The sequence below is a fragment of the Mastigoproctus giganteus genome, chromosome 3 (assembly GCF_048544385.1).
Source record: "Mastigoproctus giganteus isolate SK-2022 chromosome 3, ASM4854438v1, whole genome shotgun sequence".
Lineage (NCBI taxonomy): Eukaryota > Metazoa > Arthropoda > Arachnida > Uropygi > Thelyphonidae > Mastigoproctus > Mastigoproctus giganteus.
In genome coordinates this window covers 223,298,966-223,322,357 of record NC_143577.1, presented here as the reverse complement: position 1 = coordinate 223,322,357, position 23,392 = coordinate 223,298,966, and the positions used below count along the sequence as shown (strand labels likewise).

The 23,392-nt window shown below is 40.3% G+C and overlaps 1 protein-coding gene across 3 annotated transcripts in view; it reads right to left on the bottom strand.

Annotated features, from left to right (window-relative positions):
• Positions 1-23,392, bottom strand: part of LOC150088784 (adenosylhomocysteinase-like 1) — a 333,024-nt gene that overhangs the window by 121,880 nt on the left and 187,752 nt on the right. For all 3 annotated transcript variants that reach the window (XM_090370894.1, XM_090370896.1, XM_090370895.1), the window contains exons 7-8: positions 20,712-20,806; positions 1,358-1,534 (exon numbers count right to left, since the gene is read on the bottom strand). In XM_090370894.1, the coding sequence (XP_090227020.1) occupies positions 1,358-1,534; positions 20,712-20,806 (272 nt within the window). The remainder of the gene's footprint in view (positions 1-1,357; positions 1,535-20,711; positions 20,807-23,392) is intronic.

Sequence of the window (23,392 nt, the reverse complement as noted above, 5' to 3'; positions counted from 1 at the left end):
CATGGGATACTTGGTTCCTGGGCAATGCAATGCTGTCACCCTCTCGCTTGTGGACGAACTCACTGCTTGGCAGGTATATAGGTACACTGCATTCACATAGACGGTAACTGGGGCATGTTCAACTGGCACATGTTGGGATCTCTGGTATGTTCGAATGCTCCAGGTTACGCTGTTGTTGTTATTTGGTTTTTAGGAGCATTAGCAACTAAGGCCATATTGCTCCGGGATATGCGGTGGTCATTCCCTGACCTTTCCGCATCCTCCGTATTTGGTGGCGACGGGCTCGAACCCCGGTCTAATCAAGAAGCGTGTGCTATGCACTGCTGCTCCTTCCCACCTGGCTACGGAGGCGCCTCCCAGGTTACGCGTCCATCCCTGCAGACCATCTGCATACCTTCATGGTCATCGTGCACACACAGGGCAATGGACTCTTCCAGCAAGACAATGCGCCTCCCCACAGAGCTGTAGTGACTAGAACATGGTTCGAAGAGCATTCGGCAGATTTTACCACATGGAATGGCCTCCCCGTTCATGAACCCTGTGGAGCATCTTTGGGATGTTGTGCAAAGGTCCCTACCTTTGGATCCTCCACCCACTAATGCTACGGAATTATTTACAGCAGTGCAGCAAGCATGGATGGAAATATCTGTGGAACGCCTTTGTGAACTAGTGGACTCAATGCCTTGCCATGTGACTGTTCTTATGATAGCGAAAGGTGGGCCTACCCATTACCAGGTTTCTGATTTTGATGAAATTTGGGATGACTCAACAAATTTTTCTAAAAAAGTTAAATATAAATTTTCGTGAAAATGCAACTTAGTGTTTAATGCTGAAGGACAATCATGGTGAAAACCACAGGTACTTTACATATTTAAAATGCAACTAATAGAAATGGTAGACATTAGTCAAAGTTGTCAGCAGGTTAAAAGTGCATGTAATGTATCCCAAGAATTATTTCCATATATTGTTAATACCATCACCCATACCATGGCTTTGAATCTATTTGTAAGACTCAGTGGGTAAGTAGGCAATGTGATCCTATAAGTGGGTTGTTCAAACCTTCACAGTGCCTACTTATAATTAAACCCAAAATATGATTGTAATCATGATATGGGCTCTATAGCATACAGCTTAAATAAATAGCAATATACTTCTCCCTTTTAGCAGTGCTTTTTATTTGGAATAATGCAATACTGGGGCAACTCACAATGGAGGACCTACACAATATGAAATCAATGAATTCAATAGCAAACCCAGTTTTCCATTGCTATGTACAAATCGAAGCTTTGCCCTAAAATAATATTCCATATAGATCACATAAAATTTAAACAGATAACTAAGTATCTGAATTGTATACCTTTGTTACAGAATCATTAACATTCATTGCAGGCACTGTAAGTTTTCCAGCTTTAGATAACTGATAGAGTCGATGAACTCCTGTTACACTTTCTTCTACAATACCTTTAATCATGCCAAATAAAGCTGGATGCTTCTTCAACATCAGGTGGGTAGCATCTCCTCCATCATCTAAAATCTGAAAGCAATTACATATGCATGTCAAATCAATCTATAAACTGATACAAAAAAAACTGTAGTGAATGATATTAAATGGCATCAAATTTTCTAATAAACATAATTAATTCCAATAAATATTCCAGGCAATTTTTCAGTCCTATGGCAGCATTTTAAAAATAGCTAGTAACTTTCCAATTTTTTACACTACAACTGCTAAGTGCAGTTGTAGTGTAAATTACAATTGCAAATTACTACTAGTAAGCCAAAGAAAGACTATGCTGTTTACATACACGAAATGTTTTACAAAATTGGGCTGATTTCTGGGATGTGATATGGATGATTGGGATTAAGCATCTTTCAATATATGATGTGCTCATTTATTTTAAGTTGCAATCATAAATCATCAATTAAATGAATATTTAAACTAATTTATTAATTTTCACAGTTAAAAAAAAAGAAAAAAATTTCCATTATTCTTATAGCTGACAAAGTTTATTAGGTAAATTTGAATTATATTCTGACTGATTCTCATTCCCAGGACTTTTGTATGAACAATGTACTGTCAAAACAGAGAAGAGGATATGGAGAAACTACATTTAATGGCACCATCCCTTTTTTTTATTCACAGAAAATTAAAATGATAAGCTTGAATGGAGATGTACAGAATAAATTTTGAAAGAGAAAATTTACAAATGATGAACCAAATTATGTTATAAAATTGTATCCTCCATTGTTTTAGAAAATGAAAATAGTTCTAAAGCAAGTGTTAAATCAATGTACAAATGAAGAGTAACTCGGAAGCATTGTAGTGGTCATTTATATCAATACTCGTTCAATAACCTGCATATGAGATATGCAGGCGCGACCTACATATGTAGGTGGCGCCGGACCATACAGTCACGTATGTGTGTTGCTCTCAGTAATCATTAAAATTAATAAAGATATGCATAAGTTTATAAGGTGATTTTAGTATCGTTATACTCAAGTGATTCTGAAGAAGAAGAAAGTGACCAAGGCACCCAGGTATTTATTATTTGCAGTTCCTTTTCATATTACAGAATCTCATAATCGGACATGATCAAGCTGTATTAACGCTCTGACAATTGACCAGCACCACTTACCGCTGCTGGCTCTGCTGTAGGTTAGTACTTGCAATCAGCATCAATTACTAATTTCTGGAAATTCACCCCCCCCCCATCCCCAGAAACAGATTAACTGCCTTCCTAAAGTCAGTGATAAGCTTTCTGAACTAAATACCATCAATTTAGCCAGTTAAACCTTCAAACATGAGCATTTCCCATCAGACATTAGCATTAGCATTAGTAGAGGCATTTGATGCAAGACATCCAAATGTGACATCCAATTTCATGCAAGGACATCCAAATATGACCGAGTTAAATGAAGTCTTCACCGTAGCCGAATGTAAATTATGCAAATTAAACACTGACCTATGCATTATCTGTGTTACGTGCTACACTACGTTTTGTGGATCATGTCTCAAAATTGATTTAAAAAAGATGAACAAGCAATGGAGACGCAATTTTTCATGTCTTTCATGCAAGGAAATACCTGACAGTGAGTCCCTCAACAGTGCATCAATGGCACCTCCCCAACGTAGTGAGATACCCTGCACATCAACTGAAACTGCATCATTCGCACAGAAAAATAAAGCCATCATACCACATCCTGGCGTAAGCACCACACTGGAAACTACTGATCAGCAGATACATATCGCCAAGGCCGACAATCATTCCCCCATAGATGACAGCACTACCTCCATGTCTCTGTTGCAACACACAGCCGTTCCACGCTGCCCTGGAGGAGTCATATATGATGTAGCTACCTCAGCCACAAAGTGCTGCCAAACGGTAACAACTTTGATGCACAGAGAAAACTGCCTGCAGATAAGTGATGATTATGTGATGCTCATAAACACGCAGCTGAATATGCTTATTAATGAGATTAAGCAAATCAAAGCCCAAAACTCAAGCCTACTTGAAGAAATACAACAACTCAAGGCACAAGTAGTTGCAAATAAATTCACAGTAGTGAACCAGCCTTCTACCATAGAACCCAACCTTCAAAATAGCAAAAGAGAACAATCCACTAATCAGCTCAACAGGAAAGATGCAGATCTCAGTGAAGATACTCTACCAAACCTGCATCTAACATCACTGGAGATAGCCGCTCAAAGACCTCTCAGGTGGCCCCCTCTACAGTATCGACCGTAAATAATACCAAACCTAAAATGTTAGAGCAGACAATCCAAATTGAAAAGAGTCCATTAATACCCACATTTGCAGAAGTAATCACCAGACAAAATGATGATCATAAAATCCAAAAGATCCCACCAGCAAGGCTTACAAACTGCATGCACTCCCTGCCCAAGTCTCTTCTCGCCGATCAACAGGTTCACTCAAAAGAAACTGGGATCATATATTCAACCTATCAGAAAATGGAATGTGGAAGACAAACGGGGAAAAAAATGGGTAGCATACAACACTCCACTAAGGGGAATCACTCATATTCGTACAATATTACAATGGTCCAGACTCGTGGGCAAATCTTTGTTTCTTGACTGGAACCAACTACTAAACCAGACAGCATTAAGGCCACGTTTGCAGAACTTCACAGAATAAATATTGATGTGAGACAGAGAAGAACTAGGTATCCAACTTACGCATCTTTCATCCTTACCTGCCACCCAGAGATGATGATGAGCTTCGTGTTGGATCCAAGGCTATGGCCCCCTGGAACTCTCGTCAAACCCTTTCTAGACCAGATGCCAAGAACCGCAATAAACCACCAAAATCATCAACAAATGCAATAGCAATTAAAACTACCAAGCTGCCAAGCCAAAGAAATGCAGAAGAATTCAAATGAATCTACTGAGAACAAACCTACTATAGGAAACAAAATGTCCACATATCAATCAATCCAACTACCAGCCATTTATGATGTCAATTCCCAAGGCTGCAAACCTGTCTCTAATATCCCTGTACATATCACAACACAATAGATCAATGCGGCCCCAAAAAAGACTTGCCACCCTTACGAACTCCGATTGCTAAGGCTACCACCATTCGAATTGTCTTTGAAAATGCAAGAAGTATCTGTAACAAGCTAGGCACTGTCAAACAGCTTCTACTCTCGAAACCCCAAGATGTCCTCTATACCACTGAAACGTGGCTTGGGAATGGGCAGGACTCCGTTACCTGTGCACCTCAGGCTGGTTACCAGATGCTCTGCTCCTCTAGAGTGGATCGCAGAGGAGGGAGAGTCACAATACTCTACAATACCACCCTCTTTTCATTGGTACATTCTTTGGTAAGCCAATCCCTTGCATTTGAAGCTTCCATGGTGTCCCTCAAGCTTAACACCTACTTGATAGACATAGCAACAGTATATATTCCACCAGGCCCAAACAGTGATATCATTGAAGATGTAATCCATTGGCTAGTGAATCACCTCCACGCCTCTGCTAAGCACATTGTTTGTGGAGATTTCAATCTTCCACCTACTCTCACACATCTTAGTAGGACACTCGTTAGCAGTATGGATTCACTGGGTATCAGCCTTCGCAACTGTCACCCCACAAGAGGACCCAACCTCTTCGATTTGGTATTCTCCTCAGCACCATGCGACCTCGAAGACAACCCTCACAATCTCTTTCAATCCGATCACGAATCCATTGCCATACTCCTGCACTTAGCTGCACCTAACTTCAATATTCAAGGCCCAAAAAAGAAAAAACATCCCCCAAATTCATTGATCCACCACAATGTCTCGAAGCAGCATCCTCCATCCCTTGGGAAGCTCTCAACAATTGCGATCTCCAGTTGGCTGTGGACCTCATGACCAGGTGGATCCAGACCACTGCCAACTACGGAGTGACAAAGACTGTCTGCATCACTCCCCGTTCAAGAGCTTGGTGGACACCGCCACTGAACAAAACCTTCCAAGAAAAACAAAATCTGCATAAGAGATGGAAAGAGTCAGGCGCTGTACAAGATCGGATTGCCTTCTCCAGAGCAAGGGCAGGGTTCAACCACCAGAAATCATCTGCAATCAAAAAACATCTAAAAGCAGCCCTACAAAAAGGCAAACCATTTTATGACTCTCGGCACACAGGAATTCCTAAAACACTGGATCTTGAACTGTGGATGGACCACATTGCACAGTTCTCAAACAATGTGGCCCCGACATAACCAGGCAACTTACCTGTCAACAACATCCCAACGGATATGCTCGCCACCGTTAGCATCACCAGGAAGCAACTTATAACTGCTATAAATGGATTGTCATCCACCGCAACCACAGGCCCTGACCTTGTGCCACAATTCATGATCAAGTGTCTCAGCACTTTTATCATCGATCCACTACTCTCAATTGCATATGGGTAGCAGTAACTCCAGAGTAATGTATCAACCGTGTGGTATTACACTCAGAGTGGTAGAGAATGAAAAGGACCTGAAAGGAACAAAGGGTTGCTCTTATGAAGAAAGGCTAAAGTATTGCAAATTACAGTGTCTGGTGACTAAGTACCTGCGAGATGATCTGATTGAGGTGTGTAAGGCCTTAAATGGTTTGAGCAATCTCAATGCTGATTGGATTCTTCCTCTTGCCCAGACTGATCACCTGAAGGGACAAATTCAAACGGAGGAAAGACAGTTGTAGAACAGGTTGTTCAATGTTGGGTCCAATGTTGTTTTGTATATTTATCAATGATGTTGATGGAGGTATATTAGGCTTAGTGTCGAAGTTTCCAGATGATACAAAGGTTGGCAAGGTTGTTAATGACAGTAATGGCAGTGTGCTACAGCAACAATCTAGAAAATTTGGAAAGATTGGCTGAGAAGTGGCAACTGAAGTTTAACATTTGACAGATGCAAATGTACTGCATATGGGTAGAAGTAACCCCAGAGGAACGTACCGACTGTGTGGTATTACACTTAGGGTGGTAGAAAATGAAAAAGACCTGGGAGTAATTGTGCAGTCAGATATGAAGTTTTCTGAACAATGCAGACAGGCTGCAAGAGCAGGTCATGGGGTTTTGTCAATGATATACAGGAATTTTGCTAGCATGGAAAAGGAGATGATTGTCCTTCTGTATAAGGCAATGGTCAGGCCATGCCTTGAGTACTGCGTACAGATCTGGAGACCTGTACACAGTACTGAGAAGTTGATAGCCTAAATTTATTTAGGCTATCAACTTCCACAACAAAAGATGGAAGTCTGTTCCACCAATCAACTATTCGCTGGCTAAAGGCAAATTTCCACACATCTATTCTACAACACCGAACCCTGGGGAAATCCAATAATAACATTTTTCCACAAATAGCAGTGTCCATTGATTACCGCTCTCTGTCGTCTCCCACTCAAACATCCCTTTATCCATTATAGCAACTTACTCTTAATGCCATACCTCTCCAATTTGTACAGCAGTCTTCCATGGACAACAGTATCAAAAACTTTCTTGAAATCCAAGTATATGATATCAAAATTATTTTTTGGCATTCAGTTCCTTTGTGATCACATCATAGTATCCAATCAAATTGGTCAGACAAGACCTCCCATTAACAAATCCATGCTGTGTCTTAACTATTACTGCAGTCTTGTCTAAATGATCCTGCAATGCTTCTTTAACCAGTGACTTGATTATTTTCTCTGGAACAGCAGTTAAACTAACAGATCTGTAATTGCTCATGTCACCCTTTGAAACTCCTTTGTGAATTCGGGATAAAAAAGTAAAGTACAGCCATTATCAACCCACTGCAGGATGGAAGCTTCCTCAACAATACATTTGCACATATCCAGTTCATGGGGATCTCCTCTGAGTCCAACGATGCTCTCATAATTATGGCTAAGGGTTTGCTTACTTCCTTATGTTTAATTGTGCCTTCTTTATGTTTAAATTCAACAATTTCGCCTCCACTTTGCAGTCAGTTATTACAAAATCACTTAGCTCCCTTTTAGCGTTTGATAAACTTCTGGCACTCCCTCATTGAATAATTCCACATGTTTGAATATAGATGCAAAATACTCATTCAGTTTATCAGCTACCTGAGTATGATTATCAATAGTCACCCCATCTATGTTAAGTGATTAAATCTGATTCATCCCCTTCCTTCTAGAGTTTACATATGTTAAGTGGTCCAATCTGATTCATCCTGTTCCTTCTAGAGTTTACATATGTTAAGTGGTCCAATCTGATCCATCCCGTTCCTTCTAGAGTTTACATAAGTAAAGAACTCTTTTCTGTTTTTCTTTGCATCCTTTACCAAAGATTTCTAGTAATCTGCCTTTCTGCCTAACCCCCTTTGTGACTTGATTACAGACTAGTTTATATCTTACATAGGATTCTGTGTCACCTGATAGTTTATATGCATCCCATACATTTTTCTTCTCTGCTACAAGCCTCGTTAATTCATCTGATATCCATTTAAGCCTAAACCTTGAACAGTATTTCTTAGTTGGAATGAAAAGCTTAGTAACTTCCAAAATTAAGTCCCTGAAGTCTTCCCATTTAGAATTCAACATTGGTAACATAATCAGTTGATCCCACTGTACAGAATTTAAAAACTGTCTCAGACCCCTGTAGTCACCTTTAGGAAAGCAAAAGCCCTTCCCTTACCATCAACTACCTTGATGGTAGTTAAATCTTTAAGTAATTCCCACATCAGTACATTGTGATCACAGTCACCCAGTAGTTTCTTTATTTGCAAATTCTTATTGCATATCAATTGCAATCACTGCTCATAATCAGATCAAGAGTATTACTCCGTCTGGTTACCTCTCGAACATTTTGCTGTAGAAAACAGTCATCTAATAAATCCAAAAAAGAATTGCTAGTGTGAGAGACCAACTCACAAGTTCCAGTCAATATCTGGAAAGTTAAAATCCCCCATTATAAGACATTCTGATTTACTGGCCCACTATTTCTCTGCACCATTGCTCATTATACTCATCAGATTCATTACGCCTATAACACACGCCTACTCTCATTTTTCCTTTCCCAGTGCTTATGTCACACCAAACAGACTCAACGTTAGATTGTCCACCAACATCAATTGGATGCACTTCCTTAGATTTTATGTGTTTCTTAACAGCATAACCCCTCCTCCCTTCCTGTCCTGTCTATCCTTTCTGTACACATTGTACTCCACAAATTCCAATTCTGCACTGCTTATAACTGTTTGACACCATGTCGCTGATATCCAACAATATCTGCCTTTAATGTCTTGACTAGCAATTCAAGCTCATCTAATTTATTAACTATATTCCCAGCATTGGTGTACATGCACCTGTCCCTACTCTTAGTTACCCTAACACATCCCATGTATTTACTTGTTCCACTATGACTCCCAGCAGTCATACCTTCATCACTTATCAATATACAAAACAATGGGCACAACACGAAACCCTGAGGGACTCCACTAATAACATTAGTCCATTAAGAGCAGTATCCATTGATATTATCATCTGTCTTCTCCCACTCGACCATTCCTTTATCCATAGCAGTAACTTGTCCTTGATGCCTTACTGCTCCAATTTGTACAGTTGTCTTCCATGTGCAACAGTATCAAAAGCTGTCCTGAAATCCAAGAATATATCAAAATTATCTTGTGAAATCCAGTTCCTCTGTGATCACATCATAGTATCCAGTCAAATTGATCAAACTAGACTTCCCCTTAACAAACCCATACTGTTTCTGAAGTATTACTGCAGTCTTGTCTAGATCAGCATTTCCCAAACTTTTTTTAGCATTAGCATTAGTAGAGGCATTTGATGCAAGAAAGCAAGCTTATGCAGCATCAGCCAAAAAAAAAAAAAAAAAAACCCACTTCCACTTCACCCCTCTGTTCGTTCAAAATACCTGTCCAGCTGAGCCTTAAACTTATTTAGGCTGTCAACCTCCACCACAAGGGATGGAAGTCTGTTCCACCAACCAACCACCCGCTGGCTAAAGGCAAATTTCCGCACGTCTATCCTACATCTGTCTTTCCTCAATTTGAATTTATGCCCTCTCAGGTGATTATTCTGAGCGAGAGGAAGAATCCCATCAGCATTGAGCATGCTCAAACCATTCAATGCTTTATACACCTCTATCAGATCACCTCGCTGGTGCCTAGTCTCCAGACGCTGTAATTTGCAAAACTTAAGCCTTTCTTCGTAAGAGTACCCCTTTGTTCCATTCACTAATCTTGTTGCCCTTCTCTGTACTCGTTCCAGCAGCCCTACATCCTTCTTGAAATGAGGCCTCCAGACCTGTATACAGTACTCTAGGTGTGGCCTGACCATCGCCTTATACAACGGAATAATCACCTCCTTATACCTGCTGGAAAAATTCCTGTATATCATTGACAATACTCCATGAGCTACTCTTGCAGCCCATCTGCACTGCTCAGAGAACTTCATATCTGCCTGCACAACCACCCCCAAGTCCCTTTCACTCTCTACCACTGTCAGTGTAGTACCACAGAGTTGATACGTTGCTCTGGGGTTGCTGTTTCCCATGTGTAGTACTTTACATTTGTCAATGTTAAACTTCATTTGCCACCTCTCAGCCCATCTGCTCAACCTTTCCAGATCCTGTTGCAGCAGCATAGTGTCAGTAGTGTCCTTGACAACCCTGCCAACCTTTGTATCATCTGCAAACTTGGACATTAAGCTTGATATACCATCATCAATATCATTTATAAATACAGAAAACAATAATGGACCCAACACTGAGCCCTGAGGGACTCCACTAATAACATCAGTCCACGATGAGCAGTGTCCATTGATTACCACTCTCTGTCTTCTCCCCCTCAACCACCCCTTTATCCATAGCAGCAATTTGCCTCCAATGTCACACTGCTCCAATTTGTGTAGCAGTCTTCCATGTGCAACAGTATCAAAAGCCTTTCTAAGATCCAAGTATATAATATCAAAGTTATTCCCTGCATCCAGTTCTTTTGTGACTGCATCATAGTATCCAATCAAGTTGGTCAGGCAAGACTTCCCCTTAACAAAACCATGCTGTGTCTGAGCTATAACTGAAGTCTTGTCTAAATGATCCTGCAGTGCTTCTTTAACCAGTGCCTCCATTAATTTTCCTGGAACAGAAGTTAAGCTCACAGGTCTATAATTACTTGTGTCAGCCTTTGATCCTCCTTTGTGAATTGGGGTCACATTTGCACATTTCCAGTCTATGGGTACCTCCCCTGAGTCCAAGGAAGCTCTCATAATTATGGCTAAGGGTTTGCTTACTTCCTTTGCTGCCTCCTTTAATATAACTGGATAGATCCCATCCACCCCGGGTGCCTTTCTTGTGTTTATCTTCAACAGTTTCTCCTCCACTTTACTCCCAGTTATTTCAAGATTCTGTAGCTTACTGCTAGAGTTGAATACACCTCTGGCATTCCCCTCGCTGAATAACTCCTCATGTGTGAATGTCGATGCAAAATATTCATTTAGTTTGTTAGCTACCTGAGCAGGATCATCAACACTTGACCCATCAATATCAAGTGGACCAATCTGATTCATCCCCTTCCTTCTAGAGTTTACATAAGTAAAGAACTCTTTGCTGTTTTTCTTTGCATCCCTTGCCAAGGATTTCTCGTAATCTGCCTTCGCCTGCCTAACCTCCTTTGTAACTTGGTTGCATAATCAACTTGTATCTATCATAGGCTTCTGTGTCATGTGTTAATTTGTATGTATCCCATGCATTTTTCTTCTCTGCCATATGCCTCATTAGTTCATCTGACATCCATTTTGGCCTAAACCTTGAACAATATTTCTTAGTTGGTATGTAAAGCCCAGTAGCTTCCAAGATAAGTTCTTTGAATGCTTCCCATTTTGAATTTGCTGTTGGTAACATCATCAGTTGGTCCCACTGTATAGAATTTAAATATTGTCTCAGTCCATCGTAGTCGCCTTTACGGAAGCAATAACCGTTCCCTTTACCCCTAATGGTAGTTACCTCTTTGAGTAAATCCCACTTCAGCACACTGTGATCACTGCCACCTAGTGGTTCATTTATCTGCAGATTCTTAATGCATGAAGAATCACTGCTGATAATCAAATCAAGAGTATTACTCCCTCTAGTTGCCTCACGAACATGCTGATGTAGAAAACAATCATCCAATAAATCCACAAAAGCCCTGCTAGTGTGTGAGTAACCAGCCCCCAAATTCCAGTCAATATCTGGGAAATTAAAATCTCCCATTATAAGACACTCTGATTTACTGGCCCACTCTATTTCCCTGTACAGTTCCTTATTATACTCATCAGAGTCATTAGGCCTATAGCACACTCCTACTCTCAATTTTGATCTCCCAATGTTTATGTCACACCAAACTGACTCCACACTGCACTGTCCAGCGATGTCGACTGGCTTCACTTCCTTGGTTTTTATGTGTTTCTTAACTAATAGCATAACCCCTCCCCCCTTCCTATCCTGTCTATCCTTTCTGTAGACGTTGTACTACCCAAATTGCAGTTCTGCATCCCTTATATCTGTGTGACACCACGTCTCTGATATCCCAACAATATCTGCCTTCGATGTTTTGAGCAATACCTCAAATTCATCAAATTTATTTACTAAACTCCTAGCATTGGTGTACACGCAAGTATACCTGCACCTGTTTCTATTCTTAGCTACCCTAACACAACCCATGTGTTTACTTGTACCGCACTGGCTCCCAGCAGTCTCTGAAATACCATGCATTTTGTTTTTCAGGCTTCTGCTCATTCTAATAGAAGCAGTGCGAGAATCTCTTTCACCTCTGCCAGTGGCTACTGTCAATCTATTGGTCTTTGTCTCCCCCCAAGCTAGCAGTTTTCCGACCCACCTAACACTGCCTCGATAGCATCAGCAAATATTCTTGCACCCTTTCTATTTAAGTGTATCCCATCCCTGTAGAAGCAATCTCTCCTGTTAACAAGTACAGTCCAGGCTGAAAAAAATTCTACCCCTTGAGCCTTGCACAATCTTTCCAGGGCCGAATTGATCGACAAGGCTCTCATCATATACTCCCTCCTATCGTGTCTGGACAGAATTGCAGACACTTTCAAATTCAACCCTAATTCTCGGCTTTTGTTCAACAGTGACCTGTACTTGTTAAGTAATTCTGCCGGTCTCCTAAACCTTTGCCCCTGGCAGACATACCCTGGCCCTGTTCCACCTATCTTTTTTACAAAGCATGTTCCCCATTTCCCTGAGAATAGAGTCACCAACAACTACTAGTTCCTTCGGGACCAGCGCATTCTGCCTTAGGGGTTGTCTCTGTGTCATGCGATGCCCAAGTGCAAGCTCTGGCATTGATGTGGGCAGCTGAGAGCTTGATGGGCCCCTCAATTTAGTTTCTTCGAGGGCATCCACCCTGTCCTTCAAGCTCTCATATAGGCCCACAAGAACGCCGAGTTGTTGCCTGATATCGATACACTCCTTGCATCGCGCACACACAAAGACATCCCCCTTGGCAGTATCATGTCCCGTACCCGATTGCTCTGCAAACATCAAGCAAACAGTGCATTTTATAAGGCTGTCAGTCAGAGGACAACTGCCCCCCTCAGTTCTGCTCTGAGCCACAGCACTTCCATTAGCTTGAGCCTTTTGCTTTGCTGCTCTGGTCTGAGTCATGATTCTATTAATTTATTAATTAATTATGTTATGTTATTAATTATATTACGTTTGTAATCTAAGTCGTTATATGTATTTATTTAAACGTACAATTTAACTGCTAACGAAGTTCAACTAACGCTATCTAGTACGGTATATCTAGTACGGTATCACAATGGCGGGAAAGTTACTAACGGTAGCGGTAGTTACGAACACGTGGAAACTCTTACCGATACTTTTACAAGGCCGAGTAAAGAATAAATACACCAAATTAATCAAAAAATCACAAAATAATGTTATACTACTAAATTTAAATCAAAAGTTTTAGAAAAACAATAATTTCAAATCAATAAATAAGAAAAATCCACTTAGCGGCTTTGAACACGACCGTCACTAGTAGCCTCGTCAGGACAAGGTTTGTTTGGATGAATGCAAATTCACTTCTGATTTTAGTGGGAAATGCGAAATTATCGTGCTGTTGTTTAGTCGTCGTGCTGTTCTGCTGCCCTCAGTTATTGTCGAGAACACTTTCTCGACAATAACTGAGGTGTTGTTCTTTAGTCACAGAACACTTTTCATCTGACAAAATATTCAGGAAACATTTACGAAACACAACTTTAGCAGGAGCTAAAGAACTGTTTGCTAATATTTTATTACATATGACACACTGCATCAGGAGTATCTTTATTTCCAACACATGTAAAGCCGAAATTCAAATAACTGTCATTATACTTTCGTTTTGGTCTTTTGTTAGTTGGTTCCTATTTTTTCACTTCAGATTTTTGGGGAACAAAAGGCTGTACATCTCCAGTCCGTGGGGGACCTTCCGTGAGTCCAAGGATGCTCTCTTAATTATGGTTAAGGGTTTACTTACTTTCTTTGCTGCCTCCTTGAATATAACTGGACAGATCCTATCCACCCCAGGTGCCTTTCTTAGTCATTTCTCCTTCACTTTGTTCTTAGTTATTACGAAATCATTTAGATCCCTGTTAGAGTTTAGTAAGCTTCTGTCCTCCACTTCCCTACAGAATTCCCCATGTGAATGTAGATGAAAAATACTCGATCAGTTTGTCAGCTATCTGAGCAGGATCATAGACAGCTGAACCATCGATATCAAGTGGATCAATCTGATTTATCCCCTTCCCTCTAGAGTTTATATTAGTAAAGAGTTCTTTGTTGTTTTTATTTGCATCCTTTGCCAAAGATTTCTCCTATTCTGCCTTCGCTTGCCTAACCTCCTTTTTCACTTGATTACAGACTAGCTTATATCTACCATAGGCTTCTGTGTCTCCTATTAATTTACACTGAGCCAAAACATTATGACCACCTACCTAATATGATGTTGGTCCTGCACGTGCAGCCAAAACAGCTTGTAATCAGCAAGGCGTGGATGCTACAAGATTTCTAAATGTCTTGTGGTATACGATACTAACAAGTAACCAGAAGATCCTTTAACTCCTGTAAGGTCCATGGTTGAGATGCCGCAGATCAGAGTTGCTATTCCGACACAAATCACAGATGTTTGATAGGATTGATGTCTGGAACTGGGAGGCCGGGGCAATACCTGGAAGTCTTCCTCATGTTCCGAGAACCAGTTTCAAACAATCCGGGTGGTGTGACATGGCACATTATCCTGCTGAAAGATGGCACCGCGAGAGGGGAAGACTGTTGCCACGAAAGGGTATACCTGGTCAGCAATGATGTTTAGGTAGGTAGTAGATGTCAGAGTGCCCAGCACATAGATGACTGGATCCAGGGTATTCCAGCAGAACATCGCCCAAAGCATGGCACTGCCGCCAACGTCTTGTTTTCGTCCCACTGTGCATTCAGGCACCATCACTTACCCACATAAACGACACACACGTACCTGGCCATCCACATGGTGCAACAGGAAACGTGATTTATCAGACCAGACGACCTTCTTCCAATCACTCAAGGTCCATCACGCATGTGTACTTGAAGTGGCCTGCGGCTACGCAGCCCCACTTTCAGCATGGTTCGATGTGCTTTATGTTGTGACACATTACTCCCATCAACAGCATTCCAATTACCGGTGAGTTGCACCACAGTTACCCTTTTGTTGCCATGTGCCATCTGGGAGATCCTTCGCTCACCTCTAGCATAGCATAAATGAGCCGTGGTCATCCAACACCTCATCGGCGGTTCGTGGGTTTTCCCTTCTTAGATCACTTTCGGTAGTACTAACCACGGCTGACCGTGAGCACCCCACCAGCCATGCCGTTTCAGATATGCTCTGACCCAGTCATCTGGCCATTACAATTTGGTCTTTGTCAAACTCGCTTAAGTCCGCTGCCTTTCCCATCTGAAGAACAAGAGTAACACTGATTAATGGAGCTCAGTATCAGGTGTTTTTTTTTTACCGTGTCCCAACCTGTGCACACACCATAGTTCACCTTCAGTTGCTTCGACTTGCATAACAACTCGCTGGTCACGTTTTGCATTTACATGCATCCTATTCATTTTTCTTCTTTGCTAAGAATCCCATTAGTTCATCTAAATCATTTAAGTCTAAATCTTGAACATTATTTCTTAGTTGGTATGAAAAGCCTAGTTATTGTTATTTGGTTTTTTTTTTTAGGAGCATTAGCAACTAAGGCCATATTGCTCCGGGATATGTGGTGGTCATTCCCTGACCTTTCCGCATCCTCCGTATTTGGTGGTGATGGGCTCTAACCCCGGTCTAATCAAGAAGAGTGTGCTACGCACTGCTGCTCCTTCCCACCTCGCTACAGAGGTGCCTGAAAAGCCCAGTAGCTTCCAAGATTAATTCCTTGAATGCTTCCCATTTAAGGCACCTCCGTAGCCAGGTGGGAAGGAGCAGCAGTGCGTAGCACACGCTTCTTGATTAGACCGGGATTCGAGCCCGTGACCACCAAATATGGAGGATGCAGAAAGGTCAGGGAATGACCACCGCATATCGCGGAGCAATATGGCCTTAGTTGCTAATGCTTCTAAAAACCAAACAACAACAACTTCCTATTTAGAATTTGCTGTTGGTCCCACTGTATAGAATTTAAAAACTATCTGAGACCACTGTAGTCATCGTTACGAAAGCAAAAAAACCTTCCCTTTATCCCTAAAGATAGTTACATCTTTAAGTAAATCCCACATCAGTACACTGTGATCACTGCCACCTAGTGATTCCTTTATCTGCAAATTCTTAATGCATGAATAATCACTGCTGATAATCAGATCAAAAGTACTAATCCCTCTCATTCACTCATGAACATGCTGCTGTAACAAATAATCATTCAATAAATTCACAAAAGTCTTTGCTAGTGTGCGAGCAACCAACTCACACGTTCCAGTCAACATCTTATAAGGTAAAATCCACATTATACGACATTCTGATTTTGTGGCCCACTATTGCTCTGTATAGTAGTTCATTGTACTCAGAGTCATTAGACCTATAACACACACACTTACCCTCATTTTTGCTTTTCCAGGGCTTATGTCGCACCAAACTGACTCAACATTGCACTGTCCACCAATGTTGATTGGATGAACTGTCTTAGATTTTGTGTGTTTATTAACTAACAGCATAACCCCTCTCCCTTCCTATCCTGTCTATCCTTTCTGTACACACTGTACTCCCCAAATTCCAATTATGAATTCCTTATATCTGTGTGACACCACGTCTCAGATATTCCAACAATATCTGCCTTTGATGACTTGACTTAAACTCAAATTTATTTACTATACTCCTAGCATTGGTGTACATGCAGGTATACGTGCATCCGTTCTTACTCTTAGACCATAAATGGTGTCATGCATGCAAGTACAACTAGGTTTTCCTTTGTCTATGGGACATTTGATCTTATTATTTGCCTAATATTCAGGAATTTATTTGCACAAATTCAATATTTATATTTAACAAATTATATTTCTATTTTAGCATTAGCAGAGGCATTTGATGCAAGAAAGCAATCTTATGCAGCATCAGCCAAAAAAAAAAAAAAAAACCACTTAAACTTCACCCCTCTGTTCATTCAAAATACCTGTCCAGCTGAGCCTTAAACTTATTTAGGCTATCAACTTCCACGACAAGGGATGGAAGTCTGTTCCACCAACCAACCACCCGCTGGCTAAAGGCAAATTTCCGCACTTCTATCCTACATCTGTCTTTCCTCAATTTGAATTTATGCCCTCTCAGGTGATTATTCTGAGCGAGAGGAAGAATCCCATCAGCATTGAGCATGCTCAAACCATTCAAGGCTTTATACACCTCTATCAGATCACCTCGCTGGTGCCTAGTCTCCAGACACTGTAATTTGCAAAACTTAAGCCTTTCTTCATAAGAGCACCCCTTTGTTCCATTCACTAATCTTGTTGCCCTTCTCTGTACTCGTTCCAGCAGCTCTACATCCTTCTTGAAATGAGGCCTCCAGCCCTGTATACAGTACTCTAGGTGTGGCCTGACCATTGCCTTATACAAGGGAATAATCACCTCCTTAACCCTGCTAGAAAAATTCCTATATATCATTGACAATACACCATGAGCTACTCTTGCAGCCCGTCTGCACTGCTCAGAGAACTTCATATCTGTCTGCACAACCACCCCCAGGTCCCTTTCATTCTCTACCACTGTCAGTGTAGTACCACAGAGTTGATACGTTGCTCTGGGGTTGCTGTTTCCCATGTGTAGTACTTTACATTTGTCAATGTTAAACTTCATTTGCCACCTCTCAGCCCATCTGCTCAACCTTTCCAGATCCTGTTGCAGCAGCATAGTGTCAGTAGTGTCCTTGACAACCCTGCCTACCTTCGTATTGTCTGCAAACTTCGACATTAAGCTTGATATACCATTATCAATATCATTTATGAATACAGAAAACAATAATGGACCCAGCCCTGAGGGACTCCACTAATAACATTAGTCCACGACGAGCAGTGTCCATTAGGCGCCTCCGTAGCCAGGTGGGAAGGAGCAGCAGTGCGTAGCACACGCTTCTTGATTAGACCGGGGTTCGAGCCCGTCACCAATACGGAGAATGCGAAAAGGTCAGGGAATGACCACCGCATATTCCCGGAGCAATATGGACTTAGTTGCTAATGCTCCAAAAAACCACACAACAAACATAACGTGCAGTGTCCATTGATTACCACTCTCTGTCTTTTCCCCCTCAGCCACCCCTTTATCCACAGCAGCAATTTGCCTCCAATGTCACACTGCTCCAATTTGTGCAGCAGTCTTCCATGTGCAACAGTATCAAAAGCTTTTCTAAGATCCAAGTATATAATATCAAAGTTATTCCCTGCATCCAGTTCCTTTGTGACTGCATCATAGTATCCAATCAAATTAGTCAGGCAAGACTTCCCCTTAACAAAACCATGCTGTGTCCGAGCTATAACTGAAGTCTTGTCTAAATGATCCTGCAGTGCTTCTTTAACTAGTGCCTCCATTAATTTTCCTGGAACAGAAGTTAAACACACAGGTCTATAATTACTTGTGTCAGCCTTTGATCCTCCTTTGTGAACTGGGGTCACAATTGCACATCTCCAGTCTGTGGGTACCTCCCCTGAGTCCAAGGAAGCTCTCATAATTATGGCTAAGGGTTTCCTTACTTCCTCTGCTGCCTCCTTTAATATAACTGGATAGATCCCATCCACCCCGGGTGCCTTTCTTGTGTTTATCTTCAACAATTTCTCCTCCACTTTACTCTCAGTCATTACAAGATTCTCTAGCTTACTGCTAGAGTTGAATACACCTCTGGCTTTCCCCTCGCTAAATAACTCCTCATGTGTGAATGTCAATGCAAAATATTCATTTAGTTTGTTAGCTACCTGAGCAGGATCATCAACAGTTGACCCATCGATATCAAGTGGACCAATCTGATTCATCCTCTTCTTTCTAGAGTTTACATAAGTAAAGAACTCTTTGCTGTTTTTCTTTGCATCCCTTTCCAAAGATTTCTCATAATCTGCCTTCGCCTGCCTAACCTTTGTAACTTGGTTACAGATCAACTTGTATCTATCATAGGCTTCTGTGTCATGTGTTAATTTGTATGTATCCCATGCATGTTTCTTCTCTGCCATATGCCTCATCAGTTCATCTGACATCCATTTAGGCCTAAACCTTGAACAATATTTCTTAGTTGGTATGTAAAGCCTAGTAGCTTCCAAGATAAGTTCTTTGAATGCTTCCCATTTTGCATTTGCTGTTGGTAACATCATCAGTTGGTCCCACTGTATAGAATTTAAATACTGTCTCAGTCCATCGTAGTCGCCTTTACGAAAGCAATAACCCTTCCCTTTACCCCTAATGGTAGTTACCTCTTTGAGTAAATCCCACTTCAGCACACTGTGATCACTGCCACCTAGTGGTTCATTTATCTGCAGATTCTTAATGCATGAAGAATCACTGCTGATAATCAAATCAAGAGTATTCCTCCCTCTAGTTGCCTCCCGAACATGCTGATGTAGAAAACAATCATCCAATAAATCCACAAAAGCCTTGCTAGTGTGTGAGTGACCAGCCCCCAAATTCCAGTCAATATCTGGGAAATTAAAATCTCCCATTATAAGACTCTCTGATTTACTAGCCCACTCTATTTCCCTGTACAGTTTCTTATTATACTCATCAGAGTCATTAGGCCTATAGCACACTCCTACTCTCAATTTTGATCTCCCAATGCTTATGTCACACCAAACTGACTCGACACTGCACTGTCCATCGATGTCCACTGGCTTCACTTCCTTGGATTTTATGTATTTCTTAACTAATAGCATAACCCCTCCTCCCTTCCTATCCAGTCTATCCTTTCTGTAGACGTTGTACTCCCCAAATTCCAGTTCTGCATTCCTTATATCTGCGTGACACCACGTCTCTGATATCCCAACAATATCTGCCTTTGATGTTTTGAGCAATACCTCAAATTCATCAAATTTATTTACTAAACTCCTACCATTGGTGTACACGCAAGTATACATGCACCTATTTCTATTCTTAGCTACTCTAACACAACCCATGTGTTTACTTGTACTGCAATGACTCCCAGCAGTCTCTGAAATATCCTGCATCTTGTTTTTCAGGCTTCTGCTCATTCCAATAGAAGCAGTGCAAGAATCTCTTTCACCTCTGCCAGTGGCTACTTTTAGTCTATTCGTCTTTGTCTCCCCCCAATCTAGCAGTTTTCCGACCCACCTAACACTGCCTCGATAGCATCAGCAAATATTCTTGCACCCTTTCTATTTAAGTGTATCCCATCCCTGTAGAAGCAATCTCTCCTGTTAACAAGTACAGTCAGGCTGAAAAAAATTCTACCCCTTGAGCCTTGCACAATCTTTCCAGGGCCGAATTGATCGACAAGGCTCTCATCATATACTCCCTCCTATCGTGTCTGGGCAGAATTGCAGACACTTTCAAATTCAACCCTATTTCACGGCATTTCACCCCATTTTAAACTAAAACACTTAGTTTACTGAGGTGCACAGACTCAATAAGCCAACAGTTGTGTAAAACAGAAAGGGCACAAATATACACAGGAAATGGCACCCTATATTTTTGCACTTTACTTAGTTCTGACTATTACTGTATCAAATATAAACAGATACAACCACTGAACTGTACCATATTTGGCTGCCAATTATCAGTATGAATGCTGCGATCTATACACCACCAGAAGTCTTCTTCTGTTTCCCCTTTCCAAGCAAATACAGGAATCCCTAAGGGCAGAGAAAAAAAAATTCTGTGCAAATTATTTAAAATTGGGATATGATATTTGAATAAGATTTAGATACATGGCAAGAAAATAATGCAACTGTGATGAATAATAAATGATAATTCAATATTTTAAAGAATAAAAATATATTAATATTTAGAAGCAATTCATATATTTCAAAAACAGTCATTTATGAATAAATGAATCTGTACATGAAGAGGCAACTTTAGGATAAATTTTAATATATAAGCAATCAAAAAATACAAATTAAAATTTCAAGAAATAAGCAAAACTGATAAATTTCAAAATATATATGAGTTCTGAATTTGGCTTTATTTTAATTTTTTTAACAACAGAATGTGTAGTATTAGTAATATATAGGAACAATGTTTGGTATTTATTATTTTAATAGTATTTGGATTTATAGGTAGAAGTTTTTTTCCTTCAAAAATGTTAAGCTAAAGTGCTATTATGTGCTGAACACAAACTACATATCAATTTTAGCAAAATTGATATTAATAAAACAAATTTTAGAAGAGAGAATTAGTAAAATTATGCTATTAAAAGATCTGAAGGACTATTTCCCCCCCCCCATTTACTTTTATTGGTGTGTGTGCATTTCCTACCTATGGCAACTGTGTTTGTGCGTTGATACCGTACTGATAAAGCCCGCTCAGTGTAGCGGCGTAGGTCTACTGTAGTGTAATGTCAGGTTGGGCGGTTCGTGTTGAGTGACCGGCCACTTAGCCTAGCTCACTACAGCAAGCTGCCATGAGCTAGTGTCCATCCCTGGCATGTGTGTGCCATGCCAAGGATCTACTATCTAGCTCAGATATTATCTAACAGATTTATTCAGCATATTAATTTTTAACACACAATAGCAGTACAAGGTATGCAGAGGAAGAAAAGCATTAATTAAAAGAAGAAAGAGAAATAGAACAGAGTGAAGGAGAGATGAACAGGAAAAACGAAGTACAGATACCAACATCACATCCATTTTAAGAAACTAAATGCAATCTGTCCTACCTTTGACATATTGCCAGGCCCTCCAGAAAGATGGACACAGAGCACTTTGCACCAAGTACACATACCTTTGTTATGATTCTTCCTTAAAGAAAATAAATAAAATAAACTATTCTTTTTAAGAAAGAATTATAAAAAAAGTATGTGCACTCATCAATTTACATGACATGTTGCTTTAGTAATGTACTTTGGAGAAATTCAAACAATTTCTCAAATTTAATAACAATTGCTAAGTTTTGTTTCTGCTGCCATTGCAAATTGTCACGCAGCTGATGAGCTGTATGACTACATCAAGAAAAAAGAGCAAGTAGTTCAAGATCACTCATCACACCTTCGCTTTTACAGCATTAGTATGGAGTGGGAGGCCAAGTGACTGATCTTGTGCCTGTTGTTTTTCTCCCTGCAATGGTTATAATGGTGGCAAAAATTTCAGTTGTGTAGAATTAAACCTATTGTTTATGCATGTTAGTAAATACAATCTGTATTTACTGACATAAACTAAACAGAATAGCGATTTTTTCAAAGAAAAAAATGCAATTATCAGAACACTTTACAGGATCACAGGCTGAGAGTTGCCATGGCGTCAAAGGTGCTCAAGTTGGCAGCATGAATATCCTTCCGCATGCATGTACACAGTGATTTGTTCATGTAATATATCAATAAATTTATAGCATAAATAAATTTTTCATATCTTTTTGTTTATTGAAGAAAAAACACAGAAACAAATATTTTACAGTAACTGTAAGTAAACCTGCCAAAACAAGTAGTAATGTGATTGATAATACATGTCTACAAATTGGCTAAATGACATGCAATAAGTTTTTATTGCATAAGTTTTTAAACATCCAATTTCACTATAATGAACTTAAGTACAATATTGAAATCAAAATGTTCTCAGTATGAAAATGGCTGGTCTCATTTATGTACTCTTAAAAAATCAAATAAAGTTTTTTTTGCTTACTGGGTGGGTTTGCACATTTCTGGTCTCATGCTGTTTTCTAAAGCAGCAACAGAATCTCACAGTTGCAGCAGTTCTCTAGCATAGATGCGATTCCTAAGGATGTCTGGCTCTTCCAATACAGCTGTATTTGATAGATCAGCAACAACTTCCTCCTCCTCTTCTACTTTATTTTCCTTGCTTCTAAGACCACATAATTCCTTATCTGAGAGTTCCTTTCTGTTGATGCATCGCCGCCTACCTCCATGTTCCACGTATCTTTTGTGCACTTCTTCGTGCATGTTTTCAGGTGCATCTTCCTTTGAAAATCCCCTAGAAACTTCGGACACATCAGTGGTGAGGCTGGGATATAAAATAATTCTGGATTGTTTCGGGTTTAAGTAGAGTGCAAACATTGGACAGGAGGTGAATTGCATTGAGCAGTGTAATAGGTATATTGCAAATTTCCGTTACACTATTGAACCTCCCAATGTCAATCAATCTGGCAAATAATCTTCCTCATCATACTACAGTAATAGTGTCTTAAATTTTAATAAACAATTTCCACTTCTTGTATCTTAACATCAGTTTTGTGGGATATGCAATTATCTAGCACCAGACACCTTATGC